The following is a 20,872-nucleotide window of genomic DNA, read 5'->3' on the forward strand; positions in this document are numbered from 1 at the left end:
TGTTTTTTCTCTGTATACGCATTATGCCCTGCAGAGATCCCTTCTTTATGGGATCAATCAGTCTTAAAGAGCACCTGATTCTCCTCCTGCATCCATGTAAATCAGCAGTAACTCCAGTGAAGTCCGTTCAGAATGGCACTGGTGCAAATAAGAACAGAATTGGGTCCCACATTCGTTACATTATTACATTTTTTTAAGATTAAAAATGATAGATTTTAGGAGATAAACGTGTCTGTTTTATAAACGTTGGTGCAAAATGCCAACTGAGGAAGTTCATGGGACCCAGAGAGCCTTATAAACTAGGACAGCCTGGTAAGCATTCTGAATGACAAGGACCTGACAAGCCATGCTGCTTTAACAAGCTTTCCTGATGGCTAACCGACCCCAATGAGATTATCATGATCCGTGGAACATAGATACATGGGCCCAGTAATTTCCCCAGGGGTGTGATTATCTTGTAATAGCCGGATCCCTGATGCTCATTTTTTATACCATGAAGAAAATGAGGTCTGAAGTAGGAATGCTAGTTTGTACCATTCAGATTGGCTACGCAGCCAAGACATTTGGTTTCAAACCAATTCTACAAAAAGAACACAGGTAAATAAGTACAGGTTCCTCCAGTGAAGAAGTTGAGGCTTTGTCCCAAAAGAGGTCCTTGCATGTTGGATGATTAGAGCCTCTCTGTGCATGTTTGTTTTCATTTACTAGCGGAAAAGCTGCTATGCGTAATACAGGTTCAGATAACCTAGTGACGCCAATTTTATTTATGTTCTTTCCCCCTCCTACGCCATCATTCATGTAACCATGAATAATAAGCTGATCAGGAGCCGGTTCTATCTGAATGCTACTTTGCAATGATGGTAAACAGGATGATATAAGCAAGGTTGAGGGCATACATCTTGATTTCCATAAAATGTGCTCATTCAGAAATACGGGCACTGCCAGGCCATGCATCCACTCACAAAGGATGTACATATTAAATGTCTGCATGTAGTGTAATGTGTATGCTCCTGGATTACCAGTAGGTGTGTTTCAGAGTTATTTTTCCTCTGATATAGGTATTTAGGGAGGCCACTGTTTCTGAGAGGGGGATTTGGCTTTTATGGATTTCCTCTGATCCCCTAGGTTTGTTTGAATACTGTCTTTTTAATGCATCACTTGCTGAAGCTACAGGGAGCATGCAGAACATACAGGAGTTTGACACTTTATTCAGAGGAACCAAAGTCTGCTCAGGGGCTCCCATTAATTACCATAGTATAAAAACACCACACTGTTGCCCTCCTCATCAGGGCCGGCTTTAGGCCAATTCAACCAATTCCCCTGAATCGGGCCCCGCCCCTAAGAGGGCCCCGCACCCAAGCCCCGGTACGGCGTACCGGCAAGAGCCGGTGCACCATACCAGGGTGGCCCAGCTTCCCCAGGGGGCTCCCAGGCCCTTTAAATTGCCACCAGAGCCCCACTGCTGGAGCCCTGGGGTAGAGCTGCAGGGCTCTGGGGGCTATTTAAAAAGTCCGGGGCTCCCGTTGCTTCTACCATCCCGGCCCTTTAAATAGACGCTGGAGCCCCGCCGCTTTCCCAGGGCTCCCGCGGCTATTGGAAGGGCTGGGGTGGTGGAAGCAGGGGAGCCCCGGGCCCTTTAAATAGCCCCCGAGCCCCGGGCTGCTGCTGCTACCCCGGTGGGGGAGGGAGGAGGAGGGGGCACTTACCGTACAGGGTGGGCTGTACCCGCACCCTCTGCTCACACCAGCCCCACACCCCCTGCCCTGCCCGCAGCCAGCCCCTGTCTCCAGCCAGCCCCGCACCCCCTGCCCTGCCCGCACCAGCCCCGCACCCCCTGCCCACAGCCAGCCCCTGCCGCACCCCCTGCCCACAGCCAGCCCCTTGCTGCACCCCACTGCGGCCCTGACCGAAGCCAGCCAGCCCCACACCCCTCCCGTCCGCACCAGCCCTGCACCCTCTGCCCTGCCTGCAGCCAGCCCCGCACCCCCTGCCCTGTCTCCAGCCAACCCCTGCTGCCCCCCCCTGCCTGAAGCCAGCCAGTCCCGCACTCCTCTGTCTCCAGCCCTGCCAACCCATGCCGCACCCCCCTGCGGCCCTGCCTGAAGCCAGCCAGCCCCACACCTCCTTGTCTCCAGCCAGCCCCGCACTCCTTGCCCTGCCTGCAGCCAGACCCTACCTCTAGTCAGCCCCTGCCCTGCCTCCAGCCAGCCCCATGTCCACTGGTGCCCTGCAGTTCCCAGGGCAGTAACCCTGCACACCTGCTTCAATGTGGGGGGCAGGGAGCAGCTGGGACCCACACATGTGAAACGGAGCTCATTTCTAGTTCAGGCCCATCTTTTTAAAAAAGAACTTTAGGTAGGGTTAACATACATCCATATTTTCCCGGACATTTCAGGCTTTTTGGTTCTTAAATCGCCGTCCGGGAGGAATTTTTAAAATTTAAAAAATTCCTCCCGGGAAAATACGGACGTATGGTAACCCTATTGGTACAAAAAATACATACTGTGGCACATCCCTTAAATCAGAACTTTTTATAGGAAACCGGTTGCTAAGAAATGAAAGGCTTTTTTTAACATGGTTTTTTTTTAGTCATCCCTGCCGGGGCCCTGCCGAAAATGTTCGAATTGGGCCCCACACTTCCTAAAGCCGGCCCTGCTCCTCATCTTCAAGGTGTGGTCTCAACAGATTGCAGGGCCCAGTATGAAGTAGTGTACTGTGAGTAAGTGACGCTGTTCTATAGTGGCTGGCCTAGAGTGAAGCTAGGTGACATGTTGCCCATAGCAGTTCCCAGAGTTTTCCTTTGGTAGAGGCCTTTTGGGAGGAGTTAAAGGAAAACGAGTTCTAGTCCCAGCTTCCTCTGTGTCTGTGGGTGGGATGTGTCCATATCATCGTGTCCGCTGTCTCTACCTATGGATTCACTGCAATGGAACTCTCCATCTGGATCTGAGAAGCCATATTTCCTTGATCCGGGATGTTGTATTAAAGATGAAGGTGGTGATAGGCAGTAGTGGAGGGTTTCATGGGCCACACTTGAACTACTCTGCCTTAATGTGGGAAATTTTCTGTCTTGAAATTAGCTGAGAATGCATATAAAGTATCCACCCTCTCTCCAGTTTATAAAAACCTGGCAGAGGGGCACTAGTGAGTGACATTTGGATGTTATCGTAGCTATTTAATAATCTGGGTAAAGTTGCTTCTAACTTATTTTTGTTCTTGACACAGATTTTATAGATCTTATTTTTCTGTGCATCATCATGCTCTTAAAAATTATAATATATAGAAGTTTATAGCCTGCCATAATAAGACATTTGTATTATACTGTAATAACTCATTTTCATCAATTCTTGCAGTCTATTACTATGAAACACTTTTATAATCCCTCTTCTATACTATACACCGAAATTCAGAAGTGTATATAAATTATTACACCCTCTTTGCAAAGTTTCCTTATATGTTACTCGCCAAGGTCAAAATGTTCACACCTGGGTTCCTAAAATTAGGCTTCTAAATCCATGTAACAAGTGACTTTGTTAAGGTGGGGGAGGGATGATTTTTCAAAGGGAGGGTGTTCTCCGCTTTTTGAAAATCAGGCCCTGTTAACGTGCCTGGAATTGGACACCACAGCTGAAAACCTAAGCACTTACATTTAGGTGGCTACATATGGATTTAAATGGGCTGTGCCAAGCACCCACAGACTCTATAGAAATCAACAGAAGCTCCTCAGCACCACTGAAAGTTAAGCCGCTTATGCTGAGCTGCCTAAGAATAGATGTGGGGGCCTAACCGTAGGCAGTCAGGTTTGAAATTTTTGATTCCAGCACCTCTGTGAGTGAATTGACAATTGATGCAAATGTCAAAACATTTCTACACAGTGAGCGAAGGCTAATTCACGTCTTTGTCTTGTTCATACAAAAAGCCCCAGGGCCTGATTCAGAAGAGGCGATTTGTGATGACCTGAAAATAACTACCCTGTTCCTAGATGAGGTGAGGCCCATGGAGAAATTAAAATGAATACACCAGTCATTGATAAAGAGGAAGCTGCATGGCTCAAGGGAGTGGTACTGGACAGTGGAGCCTTTCGCCTGTAGGTCACCATTCCACACCCAACCTGTGCTGGTAGAGACTCACAGCCAACCGGTGTAAATTGGCGAGTTTTTTTCACAACATTTTCCCTGATGCTGTTTGGTGGCCTGTGTGAAGTGGGTGGGTGGATCTCAGTCCAGTCTGTGCTGGATACATGTTCACGTCAAAAAAGCCTCTCTCACTCGGGCAACTTTTTCATCAGTCTCAGCTCAGAGGGGAGCTGACAACTGAATGAGCATTAAAACTGAACGATCCCCTCCCACACAGAGGTTCTGTCCCTTCTGGTTAAGGTTGAGGCATGCTTATTTTTGCTTTCTTTTGTGGGTAGGCTTTGGGGGAAAGGTTGCAGTGTTGTTTGTGGATAAATGGTGTCCTGTGGGGCATCACTTCACCGCCTCTGACAAGTACTAAATTCTCTCAGAACAAAGAGGGACAAAGGAAGGCAGCTCCTCGATGAAAATCGGAGGGAAGCTCGTGGAAAGTTCCTTGCGCCTGACACATAGAAACAGAGGGCCAAATTCATCACTGGTATAACTCCATTGATCTCCATAGAGTTACACCAAAAGTGGGTCTAATCTAAGGACTCTTCAGTAACAGAGAGGATTTTAGTCAGGGCTTGTTTTCCCTGACCCTACTAATACCATGTGGTTATATTTCCAGTCAGGTAGTGTAAGATTTGTCAGGTCTGTGGTGAGATGCCTTTCAGAAAAGACATCTAGCTTCCAGAAAAGTGCTCTCTTGGGATGTTTTGACACTCCTGAAACTGAGAGTAGTGTCCAGGGGAAAGGAAGTTAGCTTTGCTTTCTTGACAATAGACCAAAAATTGCTGAAGAGGCGAATGCTATTCCCTTTAAGAGAGATTTACATTTGACCATCAAAACAACGGGAGTAGTTTGACAAGAAAAGGAAAGAGTAGATGTTACTGACTCAGACAGCAGCTGGCTCTCGAGCCATGGCGACCTAATGAAAAACATGTGGGTGTGTGATGTGTCGAATTGTCTTCCTTATCCTCCTGCTGGTTTTGCAGCTTCTCAAAATGAAGCCAAGTTTAAAAGGAGACCGATGTCAGACCCTCTGGTATTTCAGCCTCTCAAACTCAATCTTATTTTCCTCCTTTGCAGTGTCATGTGCTTAGCCATCACCCAGTTTAAAATAGACAAAAAAGAGGGCTATTTGGTTATCTCTCTGTTTCTACTTCCACCAGCATTTCAATTGGGGCTGGGGGGGGGGGTTGTAATAATAATATATGGAGATATACCTATCTCATAGAACTGGAAGGGACCCCAAAAGGTCTTTGAGTCCAGCCCCCTGCCTTCACTAGCAGGACCAAGTACTGATTTTGCCCCAGATCCCTAAGTAGCCCCCTCAAGGATTGAACTCATAACCCTGGTTTAGCAGCCCAATCCTCAAGCCACTGAGCTATCCCTCCTCCTTAGATGGTTACATTGCTCTAGTTCAGAGGTGGCCGAGGAGGGAACCCGAGCAGGCCCACACAGTGCAAGGAAGCCTCATCATTAATATGGAGGTTCTGGTCTCAGCATGCAATGCTCCATCTTAAACAGTAGCCTCTGTGCTATGCAGTTTACTGTAGCTGTGGCCTTCACTCTTCTGTCAGCTTCCCGTTACAGCCCTCCGTTGGGCAAAGTTGGGCTCCCCTGCTGTAATGATAGTGATTCCTTCCAATTTGTGATCTATCAACTCTCTCTTCACCCCTTACATTCAGGATCTTATAGTTCTGACTTGGCTGTTAAAAAGAGCTGTTAGCTTAAAGCTAAACAAAGAAATACGCAGACCAAAAGGGAATGTCCATCTATGATGTGTGTATATATGAAAATCATTTTTGAAAGCTGTCTCCTGTTTATGGCAGTAACTTATTTCAACAAATATTTTGAAAAGATTTTATTACATGGATTTTGTTTGCCTGCAGAGCAGACACATTAGCATTATAGACCATAATGGCAATACTCTAATAATAATAATACTTCATTAACATATTCATCTAAATGTCAAGACTTGTATGATAGATGATGATAACTCTTCCAGAGCCCTGTACAGTCTGACTTGTCAGTTCTAATTTCTTGAAAGACTATTCTTTCTAGGAACAAAGAATGTAGACCATACTTACAGGATGGGGGACATGATCTTGGGAAGCAGTGACTCCGAAAAAGATTTGGGCATCGTTGTGGATAATCAGCTGAGCATGAGGTCCTAGTGTGATGCTGTAACTAAAAAGGCTAATGCACTCCTTGGATGTATAAGCAGAGGAATCTCAAGTAGGAATAGAGAGGTTAATTTACCTCTATATTTGGCACTGATGTGTCCACTGCTGGAATACCATATCCAGTTATGGTGTCCACAAATTCAAGAAGGATGTTGATAATTTGAAGAGGGTCAGAGAAGAGCCAGGAGAATGATAAACGGATTAGAAAACAAGTCTGATAGTGACAGATTCAATTAGCTCAATCTATTTAGCTTAACAAATAGAAGGTTAAAGGACTTGATCATAGTTTATAAGTACCTATAAAATATTTTGGGAACACATATTTAATAATGGGCTCTTCAATTTAGCAGAGAAAGGTATAATGTGATCCAATGGCTGGAAGATGAAGCTAGACAAATTCAGACTGGAAATAGGGTGTAAATTTTTAACAATGAAGGTAAGGAACCATTAGAACAATTTACCTAGTGTTGTGGTGGATTCTCCATCACTGACAATTTTTAAACCAAGACTGGATGTTTTTCTAAAAAAATCTGCTCTAGGAATTGTGTTGGGGAAGTTTTCTGGCCTGTGTCATCCAGGAGATCAGACTAGAGGATCACACTGGTCACTTCTGGTCTTGGAATCTAAGAATCTGTTCTTTGTAGAAATTGCCTTAAAAACTTCAGGAATTTTCTTTTTCTTTTTTTTTTTTTAAATCTGTTTTTCATTTTTTTTCATCAAAACCTAAAAAAACAAGAAGAAACTTTTTTGAAAAAAAAACAAACAATTTTTTTTTCAAAATTTCCCATGAAACACAATTAACACTTTTCATCCAGCTTTGATGAAAGAGTAAAGATCAGCAATTCACTTGGGAATACAGATTGTCACACATAACCTAGAACTTCCTGCATAGCCTCATGACATCACCTTATTGATAGTGGTAGTTATGGAGAGGTGCAAACTTGACTCTTCTTAGATAAATGTGATTTTCTCATGTGAGCAGCTAGGCTTTAAGTACAATTAATATTTTTAAAAAAAGCTAATGCTCTTCACCATTTTCCTTTGTCCGCTGAGGAAAATCACTTCGCTGAAGTACATGAAAACTGTGAGTTTTGTAAGGCTGTTGCAAAGCCCATCCCAACAGTAGAAGACCTGGACACAGAACCACTGGAAACTGTGAGTAGCTGTGCTACTTAAACAATTAAGCTATCTTTTCCTGGTAATCTTCCAGCAGCAAAGCCAATACATTACCAGGCCCTCGCAGTTCCTGATAACTAGTACCAAACATACGTGATTAGGCCAGGACTGTGGAGGTGAGGGAACCGCTAGGTCTTTTGTAACATATTCAGGATTATACTTTGGTCAAGTAGTACCATGGAAGGAAGAAAATTTGGCATCCCAGCATCCCCAAGAATTCCTGCTGCCATCAGCAGTTGGACACAAGACAGGGTCACCCAAAAATCATTGTGAATTATACCAATGGAGGGAAAATCCACAACAAAAAATGGGAGCAGTTTGGTCCAATGACCAGGGTGCAAGGTCTGAGATTCAGGACTCTTGTGATTTGTTCCTATTTCTACTATGGACTTGAGGTGTGACCATAAGCAAGTCACCTTTTTAATCTGAGCCTGAGTATCCATAAATGTAGGATGATACATTATGGAAAGGGGAGGGAGACAAATGAAGAAAGCTCCTGCTATGTGCTGTAGTGATAATTGTTATGTGGGAAGCAGGGCAACGACCAGACATCAGAGTTGGGGAGGAAGGCAGAAGCAGGGCTAAGGGGACAGTATGGAGAGGGTTGTGAGGAGCTGGATGACAAGCAGTTCGGAGTGGATAGGAAATTGGATTAAGAAGGCAAGGGGAAGAAAAGAGGAGCACCTTTGGGGCATGGGTGTTGAGGGGGAAATGGGAAGAGATCACTGAAGGAGTGGATGGTCAGAGAAGCAAAGTTGGAGGGAGACCGTCTGGCTTCAGGAAGAGCTGTAGCTTGCGATACAGAAGCGTGGGGTTCTTGGAAATGGAGCGGTGGTGAGTCAACAGGCCAGATCCTCAGCTGATGCAATGGTGCTAAGCAGAGAACCTGGTTTACTGGCATTAATAAAGCCATATGAAGTGGGAAAATCCTGCATCACTCATGAGATGATCTTGCCTAATCTCAGACTGCTTGCCTGTTGGGAGGAATGTGAAGCCATGTGTGGAAAAGGTTACACTTTCTGCCAGTTCCCTGTAGGCTGGTCCCACTGTGTTCCCACATCTGGTGTATTTTGTAGCTTTTGTGCTGCAGGACGTACAAGGACGTGTTTGAGTGTGTGATCAAGGAGCTGATGAAAAGCACCTCATTTGATGAAGAGATTGACATTGCTCCTCATCCTCACCTTTCGCAAACAGTGCTAGAGAGTAAAACCAGAAAGAAACTTGAGCAACAGTAAGTGTCTCTGGGAGGGAGTGCATAGACCCCATGCTGATGAGGAAGGTGCCAGAGAGGCCCTAGCGACAGGGCTAGCCCGGCCTTGTCAATCATGTATGGTAGGGGAGAAGGCATTTAAAAAGGAGGAAACTGCAGTCAGCTCAGGATGGGGAGGAACAGGAGTGACCTAAGCAGGAGACTGCTGTGGGGACTCCTGAAGCCACAAAGAGAACCCCCATCTAGGAGATCTTCACCCCGACCCTACAGGGTGCAGCGAACAATCAGGGTAAGCCAGACAGACTAAGCCCGACACAGCAGCCCAGCCAGAGAGATTTCTCAAAACCCACTCTGCAGGTGCTGTATTGTTGGCTGCATTGTGGACTTCTCCCCCTCTCCCCCTCTAAGCCTGTGAGAGGCACTAGAAAGGGGGTACTACCGAGTGCATTGGGGCATTTAACTTTCCTTCTGATCCCCCATCAAAAGTCAGGGCCTCCTTGCAAGAAGTAAGGCACTGGGGTCTGTGCTGGAGCCATCCAGCGTAAATAACTCGGCATGGTCAGGTTCTCCTACCATCTGGGAGAAAAACCTCAGGTGACTCCTTTACCCTCTCTCATTATCCAGAACCCTTTGCAGGAATCAGGAATCCCTCTCCACTACGTTTCTTGATGAATACACTAGAGCATAACTGATGGAGCATTGCATGTAGAATTCCATGTTCTCCTCAGTTTCATATGTGGTCATATACATAGACAAGCAATAAAGCCTTTTCTTTTGGACCCAGAGACAGTGGCTCCTGGAGGGAGTAGAGGGGTCCCATAGTCCTGCTGGACCCCACCTCAGTGTTGCCTCTCAGAGAAGGCCCTGCTGGGCAGACAACAATGTTGGCATGACTTGGGGTGTTCAGGTGGAGTAATTATTTATATATGTAAATGTGCAGGTAGGACATCATGACCTAATGTCACATGTTTTTCTGAAATTGTTTAGGTTGTCGTTAGCCAAAAACAAGTGTGTGATTTTAAAATATATTGTTTGTTGTCCTTAGGTTGCAAGAGAGAGGTTTTGATAAATACAGGGAACTGTATGAGCGGTATATCAAGTTTGGTGCCTGTAAGTACGGTTACCATGGTACTGTTTTAGTCATTGTGTTTGATTTGAATCATATCGGACAGGGATGAAAGAGACCTATTAAGTCACATGTAATCCATCTTCTGGTCAGTGCAGGATTGTTCCCTACAGAACATTTGATAGCATATTGGCCATTTAGTTTAACTACCCTAAGCAATGGGGTTTTCCTCACTCCCGTTGGGAAACTCTCCCACAGGCTCATGGGGTATGTCTACACTGCACCTGGGAGTGCGTTCATAGACAGACTTGTGTTAGCAGGGCTCACCCCGGCATGCTAAACATTGCTGTACAGACACTGCAGCTCAGGCTGGCGCTCAGTCTCTCAGTGCCCGCCCTCCCCCCACGCTTGGAAGCCTGAGGTGCAACATCTACACAGCTATTTTTAGCGCACTAGCACAAGCTCCACTAGCACAAGTCGGTGGACCTGGTCTGGGAGGCTCACTCCCAGACACAGTGTAGACAGACCTATAGAGCTCATTGTCAGGTTTTTCATGATGTCTAGACTAAAGTTTCCTTCCAGTTGGTTTACCCTTAAACAGAAGCTCCACGATATCGATGAGATTAGGGCTAACTCTGAGCTTTGAGAGGCAGAGCTGTACTGAATTCCCTGAACACCTTCATTTTAAAATTGTTTCAGTGACCAAAATTTCATTTAAATTCTCGCAACCCGAAGAAGAGGTCCCAGTTGTTGGTCCAGTGCTGCCTCAGACTCTTGAAGACCTGGGTACAGAGTTCAGAGCAGAGCACTTAAAGGTGTGTGATGATAACCTGATGGCTGTATTGTCTTTTGATGCTAGTACCTATCACTCCACATAGGTAAGTTGTCTGAATGCTCACGAGATTTTGTCTATTCAGCAACATCTCTTGAAAGCGCTGTTATAAGGGCAGCGACACCTGTGACAGAAAATCTCAATGGGACTTAGAAAAGTGGGATGGTGACACGAAACCCTTCACTCAAACGGTGAGAAAAATATGCTGAGCCTCTGCTTTAAAGAGAACACCGCTCTCTGGGAGTTGGCACAACTGTCCAGCCCTCTCACCACTGTGTACTCCACTTTACGTATCTATTCAGGGGCTTGTCCCAGAGCTGGGCCGTAAGGTGAGTACACTGTGAAACCTGTAACTAGCATACAGAGCCCTCCTACCTGCGGAAAGGACAACCCCAAAAGAGAGATTCAGGAGGATGCAGTCTATTCTATGAACTGCCCAGAGACATGGTTTATTATTATTAATTTATTTGTGCTGTACTAGCCCTGAGCGGTCCCAACAGAAATCAGGCCTCCATTGTGCTAGATACTGTATAAACCCATTAAGAGAGAGTCCCTGCTCCGAAAGACCTTACAGTCAAAATAGACAGACAACAATTGGGAGAAAGGAATTATTATTATCCCCATTTTACAGAGTCACAGCAAAATTATGTAACTTGCCCCTGAGACAAGGTGGGTGAGGTAATATCTTCTATTGGCCAATTTCTGTTGGTGAGAGAGACAAGCTTTCAAGATACATAGAGCTCTTCTTCACCTAGACCTGAACAAGAGCTCTGTCCAGCTCGAAAGCTTTAGAGAGCCAACTTCAAATCCTAGCATCGCTCATCAGTGAGCATGGAACTAATGTCTGATTCTTGTCTCCAGTTCTACCCAGGAGGCTATTCACAATGTGACTCCAGTAGTGGTGTCTCTCACTAGCGATCCAGTCAGGGAATAGTATGGATGTTGCATATTAGGACTGAGAAGCACTGGCAGAGATGGGTGGGAGGTGGATCAAAGCAGGCACAGTAACTGCTCTTAAGCAGTATGCTTGGTTCAGACCAGTGCTCTCATACTCCCTTCTGAATTCTCGAAATAGGTGGGAGGAGGGAGGGAACAATTTTACATGCAAAGTAGCTAGTTTTTCAGAGTTACAAAGGACTTTTTATTTTGTCCATCCATGGTAAGAGGCCCATCCATTTTACCAAGAGAGAGACAGGTAACAGAGCTCTTCATCTGGCTGGGACCAAATATGTGACATAGACCTTACACAAAACCACCACGGCCAAACAGCAGAGGCGGGAGCCAGAGATATGCAGGATCCATCCTTCAGCATCTCTCTGGTTTCTTGTAGACTGTTTCCCCGCCGTTTCACATTGCTGGTGTCAGTAATATAAACAGCGAGATAACAGCAGACCTGTCTGGACAGAGGTGAATTTGAAGCTGAATTGAGTGTGGTGCTTCATAAGCAGGCACAGCTGAAAGTTATGCAGGGAGCCAGTTCGTTTACACCAGGATGTGCCTCTGGATTGGGATGTGATTTGCTGGAAGTGTTCAACTGCTTTTATAACAGATGTATACTGTGTAGACATATGTATTAGCAAAGGCCAATGATTTACACTGGACTGGAAACCAGGTTATATACAGGAGGGCAGCAATGATATGTTGGCTTTACCCTCCTAACTCCACACCTCTGCTCCTTCATTCACTCCCTGAAAGGGTTTCTTCAGATCCATGTCTCTGAACTACAGCCAATAATCTAGGGCCTTGCTGCTCTTGAGTAGCCCCTTATTCTATGAGGAGTTTCAATCCTATTGTCTCCAGTACGTCACACTCCCTGTCAATACCCGGCCAGAGCTGGGGAAGCTAATGATCCTACCAGTGGACCAAATTCGGTGATGAATCTTGGTCACGTGCCACCTGAAGCACATTGCGCATACACGAAGAAGAAGTGGCAGTACCCAAAGAGTAAGTTACTACTCCATGGGCCTGAGGCTCTCCTGTGTGGTGTCAATCACCCGCAGCTCCCATGGAAGACAATGGGAATAGAAGGCGTTCAGCACCAAACCTGCATTGTGAACAAGGGCTGGGCTGTTATGTTGAAATCTCTCCTGCTTTCCAAAGCAGAAAATGTTACAGTGCCCATACATTTACATGAAAATTACCTTGATTTACATCACAAGCGGTGGGATTTTTTTTATTGTAGATCTAGAAATCCATTACACTACTTTCCCCTGTGAGCTATGTGCATGACAAAACCTCCTATCTCGAACCGTCTACTTTTGCGCTTCATAAAAAGTCTTTGAAAAATGGAAGCGAGAGCAACATTTATTTCTCCCTGCCCACCCCCTCACAACCAGGAGATCATTTTTAGCTAGTTTGCAGAGCCAAAATATACATCCTTGGGTTATAAATTAGGGCTCTTGTTATGGCCAGAATCAGTCACTTCACACAGGAGAAATGCATAAGCCTGGAAGCTACTGAGGTGGACCTCGAATCTCCTGGAGAGAGAGATGGCAGGGAAGGCCTCTTTCTGCATTTCCGAATTAGCTGTTGCTTTAATAATGCTAAAATGCTAGACTGTAAAGTTGCTCCCGCTGCCGCCCCCCCCCCCCCCCCCCCCACACACACACACAAAGCAAACTGTTCAGCATTCTTCTAGGAGAAGCAAATGGCTCTGCTGTTCATTCCTACAAGGAAGCATGGAGCTCAACCTCATGCAGTGCTTGGAGCCAACCCCTAAGTAAAGACATGTTTATATTTTCTCTGCAATCATCTGTCAGTACATTGCAGGGTAAATTAACTTGTGTGTCTGATGGAAAGAAAGCCTCTTGGCAAAATATTATCGGGGAAAGGCTACCAACATAAATTAAAGAGCCGAGCTTTGTATATAAGACGTGTAAAATATAAATATGGAGGGTGTCGTCTCCTGTGAAAGTTAGCAGACTTTTAATTAAAAACAAACAAAACAAACTTCAAGGGTAAAATGGGAGATACAGCATCTATAGATTTATATTATTGGGCCAAATCCTTTGGTCCCAGTTGGAGATGAGCAAATATTGGAGGCAAAATTGTTCGTGAATATCGTATTTGGAATCTAAGCCTCTCTGTCACATTGTTACGGATTTTTAGTTGGGGTGCATGTGCTGCATACACAATCACAAAAAATTCCTGATGGGTATTAGGCCTGGAACGCCTCCCCTCGACCCACGCTTTCTCTCTTCACTAAATCATTTTATTTCTACAGAATTGTCATGCTCGTGACCCTGTAAGAAGATATTATCCTGATGGGCAGAAATTCTTTCTTCTTTTTCCAGATGGGACAGGTCAGGTTTTGTATCCTGCAAAGTTGTATTCCTTTAAATAGTGGGGCCAAATTTCCGAATGATCTAATTGAAGATTTTTCTGGCTAGGAGTTTCCTCCTGTACGAACAGATAAACGATGTCTCAACGTTGTGAGCCAAATCCGCAGCTGGTGTAAAGTAGCTTAGCTTCAGTAAGTGCAGTGGTGTTTCGCTGATTCAAACCATCCAAGAATCTGATCCTTTGCATCTCCCGGGGGTGGTGTTCCACCGAAATCTGCCTTATTGCAGGAGCTGTGGGGGAGTGTGTGTTTGTTTTTGGGGGGAGGGTTTTCCTTAACTATTTCCCAGTTATCCATCAGGTAACATTGCCATCCTGATCGTGTATGTCAAGGAAGTACAGTTTATATACGTCATCCTAGAGGATCACACACACTCAGGGATTCGAGCATTCTTCACAAACCGCGGCTATGCCACATGCTACCATAGGAATGGGCTCATCTGGTGAGCACAAGTACTGTTAGACAGTCTTCCAGCCAGTACTAATGATTGCAGCCAGGAAGCCCGAGCCTAATGATCAGTGATTGGGGACACCACCTTGGCTTTTGGGGTAGTTAAGTCTCAGCGGTGAGGATAGCTAAGCAGGCAGGAGCGGCTGGAGATTTGGCACACTTCCACCAGCTGCAGTGGTGCCAACTCTCCTAGGGAAGGAGCTGAGCCACTTGCTAGCTGGTCATAGAGGAGGAGCGATGTGCCACTGGGACTTGGGGGAGCCCAGCTCTGAGGGTGAACAGGGGGTTGCAGAGTGACCTTTGGACTGCTCCCAGTGCATCCAATAGCTAAGAATGTGGAGGGTGAGTGTAGCTACGTTCTAAAACCTATGGGTGCTCATTTGGCCCGTCCAGCCTTGATTGATTATTGAGTATTGCAGCAGCACCTATGAGCCCCAATCACAGACTAGGGCCCTGTGCTAGGTGTTGTACAAACAGAGGACAAAAGGTGGCCCCTGTCCTGAGGAGCTTGCAATGTGTGCATATGACAGGAGCCAACAATTCATACAACAAACAGGGGAGCACAAGCTAACTCTGAGCCAAAACCGATCAGCATACTCCACTAAAGAGATAGCGACAGTGGACCAAAGGCAGCCCACTACCCTCAGATCTAATCCAGAGGTATGGTACTCCATTGTGAGCTGAGGCCAGGGCCGTTCAGCCCAAGACATGCTGGTATTTGTAGCGAGAGTGTCACACCCCTTCTTTAAAGAGGGCAGGAGCTGCTGTCTGCTCCGGTTTATATACATTAATTGTAGACCAAGGTCTTTGGGCCAGTTGCCAGTAATTCTGAGTGTTCAGCAGAGTTTGATTACCCCAGTTACACGTCTCAGTCTATTGCTACCCCCTTGCTATCAGTTGGCTTAAACCCAGTTATGCCAACATTCCTGGCTTTTACCTCCCAGTCTGTTTTGCCCAGGCTCTGTACATTAGTCTGTGCATCGGAATGGCAGTTGCAAGGGCCGGTATCGTTTGGCTTCATGGCAACCTTGCATTTGGTTTGTCTCTCATATCCAGTGAATGCTCCAGGCCATAAAGAATTACTCAGGTGACCAATTTCTTCCATAGACTAAACCCCAATATCTATAGATAGATTGTTTGCAACAGGAATCCCTGCTTTTTAAGTCATAACATCCTAATTTCCAACTCCCCGCCCCCAGAAAGTTTACCTTAAAAAGCCAGGGAATGAAAGACATCAATGCAGCATATAAGTATCAGTTTTTCATTTTAATCTCTTACACTGAGAAGCAAGCGTGTGCTGATTTAAATTTTACAAGTCCTCCCTGTGTTGAAACTAATTATTGGATACATTAAATGTCTTACTGGATATTACAAATCATTGCAAATAGCTTTTGTAATAACACGTCCATAAAGGCCACGACACTCCCAGTATTTGCCTCCAGACACATTGCTCTTTCATCCATCATGAAGCAGGATGATTTTTACAACACTCTAACACAGCAATTCCTAGCAGCAGTAAAATACCACTGACCCCCTAGACTTGATCCTCTGTTTTCCACCTCTCTCTCCTGCTGGCTTTCCATTACTCTTCTTTGGCTCTCTGGTCTGGAAATGCCTGTGCATTTGTTTTAAGAACGCAATGGTGGCTCCTCTTGTTTTCAGAAGTATTCCAGCCGTTTGTTTCCCTTGTTTCATTCCTTCTCTCTGTCTACAGTTGTGATTATAGAACATGTTCCCTCATTTTTAATGTTTTCACCAACTGGAGTCAGATCACATCACCTACACTTGTTCGTATTCCGATGGCAATTGGGCCACGGCAGTACTCATGGAGCAGAAAGAGAAATATTATAGTGCAGCAGCAAATAGCAAATCCCAGAGAGAAGCAAGCATCATAGTCACAAGCCTATTTTCACCATGAGAATGAGTGTATGGAAATGCACTGCCGCTGAGTAATCTTAAAATTTAAGATTGCTTAACCATGTGCTTCTCATTCCATAATCACAACTTACAGTGGACTTAGTTGATCTGCCTCTGCCTTTCTTCAGTTCTTTGAGTTAACACACAATCACTCCAGGTTTCTTTTGGGATTGGTACAAGTTTTTTGGGAGGGAACATTAGGGCCAAGATCCTGAGCTGGTGTAGATGGTGTAGCTGATTTACACTAGCCAAGGATCTGGTCCTTGATTTATAGCTGTACTGTTGTGAGAGGGGATAGCTTTGCTCGGTGCTTCATTGTAGAGAGAAATTAAGGGCTATATAGAATAAACTACTATTACGGTACATTTTTAAAAAACCCTTGGTTTCAAAATAAAACTAATCCACTTTTGTGCCATCTAATTTTAACATAGACCAGTTCAAACATGTCTTCAATTTGTGCTCCAGAGCAGCTTAGCTGGGGTGTATTATTGTTTTTGCATTTCTTTTAATACTTGACACACAACTTAACATGGCTACTGAGCCATTCACCGGCCATTGCTGTTCTGGTCAGTTTTGTGTAGCAGTGAGGTAAGAACCAATTTCTTTATATTTAAACTAGACAAAAATTCAGACTGACATATAGGCTGAATTATAAAAACTATCCGAACTCCTCATTGGGGGTCATTATCAGCTCTCAGAGCGATCTCCCCGCTTGTCTCTCTGCCCGTGTTGTATCTTGTGAATTTGTGCTGATTTTCTATTTCATTCAGCTCTCTTTATCCAGCAAGTCAGCTCTCTCTCACACACACACAAAAAATACAGAGAACATGTATTAAGTTTTAATTGAAATGCTGCACATGTATAAGGTACAAATACATACTGATTTGTTGTTTGGCAATGAAAGAGAAATGATCATAGATACAAATATGTAGGTGCTAACTTACATGACTTGATTCTACAGCCACTCAGGTCAATAGCAGTGTTCCCACTGATTTCACTGGCTCAGGATCAGATCCTTTTAACATATGGGCAAAATTGTAATGAAAATATGAGGCCATCAACTGTTTCATTTACACAGAGGCAACCCTATAGCTGGAAGAGGGTGGGTGTTGCCAGTGGAAATGATGGCAGAGTTTGAGCCACAGCATCAACATTGAGCAAGGGACGTGAGTTACATTAAAGCAAGGAGCATCCAGCGGCACAGCCCCAATTCACATTCATTTCTCCTCGTCCAAGCTGCCGGGATACAGTGTTAGCTCCTCAGAGTGTAATTCTTCAGATATTTAATCTTCTAGGCCAGGGGTTTAATCCTCTCAAGGCCTAGTCTAGTTTCTTTTCCTAGAGGCAGCTGGAGTGAGCAATTGTGATGCTACTTTAATAGTTTTTTGTGGAGTAAGTGTGTGAGGTTGCCGCTCAGCTTTGGCATTTGCGATGTTCAGTTAAATAATCCCCTTTTGAGGCCACTGAAAATTATACTCAGGAAACAGATGTTGGAGAACAGCAGGTGAGAGATGGCCTTCTGCTTGGAAGTGGTTAATCTTATAGCCAGAAATGCTTCCGAGAGGCTAGGTAGGGAGCATTCTTCTTCCACAGCTAGCCATAAGCACCCATTGGGAGCAGCACACCTGCACCTACCCTGCTCCAAATGCTTTTAGAAGTATTCCAGTTATCTCTGTTGCATTTTGGATACCGACATCCAGGAGTTCAATGGTGAGTGTGTATAGTGGGGGGCAAAGACTGCAGCCCAGCTCCGTGCCACTTTGTAAAAGAAAAATACCAAAGGGATACGTACCAATGGTGAGAGCTCCCTTCGCTCAGGAATATAGATCAGAGGTGGGAAACACTTGTATGGTTTTAGCATCAAATACTTGCTCAGCAGTGGGAGATGCACCACACACACTGGCTTCCCCTTAATTTGACAGGCCACACTCATGAAGTGTCTGATGGCTGTAGAATAGCTATTTGCTAGGATGAAGCCAGTATGGTCCAAGTGAATCAAGTGGACATCAGCTAAGTTGGATCAGACGCAATGGGGTCAAAAAAAGCTCATCAGCCACAGTCTGGGGCCGATTTTCAAGAACTCGACTCCCATTCAGGTAGCAGATGAAGAGCCCCGCAGATTGAGCACTGAACTTTTTTTAAAACCTGGCCATAAGTATTATCACAGGAGTCTTTTGAAACTCTGGCCGCAACTGTGGGATAGAGCCCTTGAAAATCTGTTTCCTAGAGCCCCCTCCACCTTCCCCACTTTCCCTTCATTATGGAAACTGAGATAAGTAGGGCTGGTCAGGAACATACCAAAACTGTTTGAGGGAATAGGTCATTTTCAACAAATTTCTGGGTTCAAAATTTTTTTTGAAAATTTGCTTTGAAATTGTCTAAACATCCCATTTTGACATTTCCAAACAAATGTCCATTTTGTTTTCAATCTGAACCAACCTCTCCTTTAGAAATTTAAGCTAATTATACTAACAATTTTAATAAAAAAGTCAAAGTTGAAACCAAACATCACCATTGACCTGACCAGATCTGATTTATTCTTTTTTTGATTGTCAGTTCACAAGAACTTTTGAGCGTGGCTTTTCATCCTGATTGGCACCGGGAACATTTTTCAAAAAGCTCAAAAATGTTCCTGGGATGAGAAAACCATTTCCTACTCAGCTCTGCTTACAAGCACATCCATCACTTGATAGGGTGTAAATGAAGCTTTTGTGTTTGGCTGAGTTCACAAACAAAACATGCTGGGCATGATTCTGATCGCATTCATACTGCAGAACATCAGGAGAAATTACGCTGATGGCAACAATTACACCAGTGAGAGAAGAATGGGTCCTAAGAGGCCAAAGAGAGCCGTTCTTCATTATTTATATTCCCCAGGCAGTGTGCACTTTGTCTTCTGCATGCCTTAACTCAGACTCTTTCTCTAGGCTGAATCTGGATCGCCTCACTGGCTCCTACTTTGATAAGAAAGGAAGAAGACAGAAGCACTGGAGTTGGCATGACTTCAGCCATCATCATGTTCATGCACCTCCTTTCCAGCCTATCTGCATGAAACTAAACATTTATATCAGGATTAAAATTGTGGCTCAGGAGCAAATTTACTTATCATTTACTAAACAACAAAACTGCATCCATTTCAACATGGGGGCTAGGCTAAAGGTAAGTTCTCAGGACTAAGCATCAGCACTACATATCCATTTCCTATTTACCAATTAATAGGACTAAATTGTCCCAATGGACAGGGCATTAACTTCTTCATAGAAATGCCTCGACTGAGATGTGACATTTTCTGGAGTTCTGTTAGTGTCCTTTGTTAAAAATCCTTACTGACTATTTAGTAAGTTTATTCCACATCTGCAATTGCTGCTGAACAGAGTAAACTGAACATTGTACACTGGAGCGTTTTTCTCTCAGAAAATGCAGTTTTGGCAAAATTGAAACTTCCTAAGGGCCTGATTCGGATGAAATTTCAATTCAGAAAAGAAATAAAAAGCATTTTGATAAGGTTAAAACATTCCATTTTAACATTTTTCAGAACAGAATGTTTTGATTTTTTTTTGTTTCAAAATTACTTTTCATTTTGAAATGTATTATAGAAAATAAGTCAATTGAAACAAAAGTTTTGATTTTCTCTAAACAAAATGTTTCAATTAACCTGAAACTAATTTCTCCCCCCCCCCCCCCCCCGAAATCCTGTTTTGCAGGAAACTTAAATGGTTTTTGTTCCAATTCAGAACTAATCCTATGAAATGGAAATTCTGGTTCCTGCCCAGCTAGCTCTCCTGCTGAACTTGGCTTAATAATAGGGTAGTGAACTTGCAGGCATACATGTGTATACCAGTGCCCTCTGCTGGATGAAAACGGAACTACTCAGCTCTTTACCATTGTTCCTATATTGCTACCAGCTATGGAAATCTTTTAGCTAAAGTGGCGGGTGTCCCGCGGCTTTGAAGTGGGAAGATCCAAGTTCACACCCATAAACAGTAAGCTGGTGACTACAAGTCCCAAGACTTTTCTTCAGCTGCTGTACTGATTACTGCACAGCTGAAAGTCCCACTACACCATCTCCCCACATATCTTTTTAAAAATTTAGCTTGTGGGAGAAAGACAAATTGGAGACGGAGGGATTAGTTACACCTGTGTTCACTCAACTTTACTCAGTTCCTGTTTGAAGGACCCAGGGACACTGTTGGTCCTTCCTTAGACTTTTAATGAGGGTTTGCTTGGCTTTGTAGAAATTACTCCAGAATGTGACATCAAATAAAATCATAATGCGTTTCTTGTGCATGCCCTGATAACAGAGGTGTCTCAGAACGATGCATTGTGGGATTATTTTCAGTGAACAAAGGATACACCAGGAGGATTTCACAGTAAACAGGTGTGAAGAGTTTAATTTACTATCTGTGGCAAATAACCCCTATCTCACTTGGGCTACTAGGGACACAGCTTCAAGGTGTATTTAACTATTTTAGGTTTTTCAGTTTACAGGTGAAGATTTAATATGGTTTAAATAAAAGCTCACTGTAAACACATTGCATGAGACTGATAGTGCAGCATTTTCTGATATTCCGCAATGG

General features: G+C 44.4%; 1 protein-coding gene across 1 annotated transcript in view; it reads left to right on the forward strand.

Annotated features, from left to right (window-relative positions):
• Positions 1-20,872, forward strand: part of LOC113406015 (glutamate-rich protein 6B-like) — a 47,718-nt gene that overhangs the window by 26,545 nt on the left and 301 nt on the right. The window contains exons 7-14 of the mRNA XM_026647950.1: positions 3,917-3,984; positions 7,358-7,459; positions 8,557-8,711; positions 9,736-9,800; positions 10,456-10,571; positions 13,812-13,900; positions 14,218-14,370; positions 19,223-19,454. Coding sequence (XP_026503735.1) covers positions 3,917-3,984; positions 7,358-7,459; positions 8,557-8,711; positions 9,736-9,800; positions 10,456-10,571; positions 13,812-13,900; positions 14,218-14,370; positions 19,223-19,454 — 980 coding nt within the window. The remainder of the gene's footprint in view (positions 1-3,916; positions 3,985-7,357; positions 7,460-8,556; positions 8,712-9,735; positions 9,801-10,455; positions 10,572-13,811; positions 13,901-14,217; positions 14,371-19,222; positions 19,455-20,872) is intronic.

This window comes from Terrapene carolina, unplaced genomic scaffold, assembly GCF_002925995.2.
Source record: "Terrapene carolina triunguis isolate 2854851 unplaced genomic scaffold, T_m_triunguis-2.0 Scaffold17, whole genome shotgun sequence".
Lineage (NCBI taxonomy): Eukaryota > Metazoa > Chordata > Testudines > Emydidae > Terrapene > Terrapene triunguis.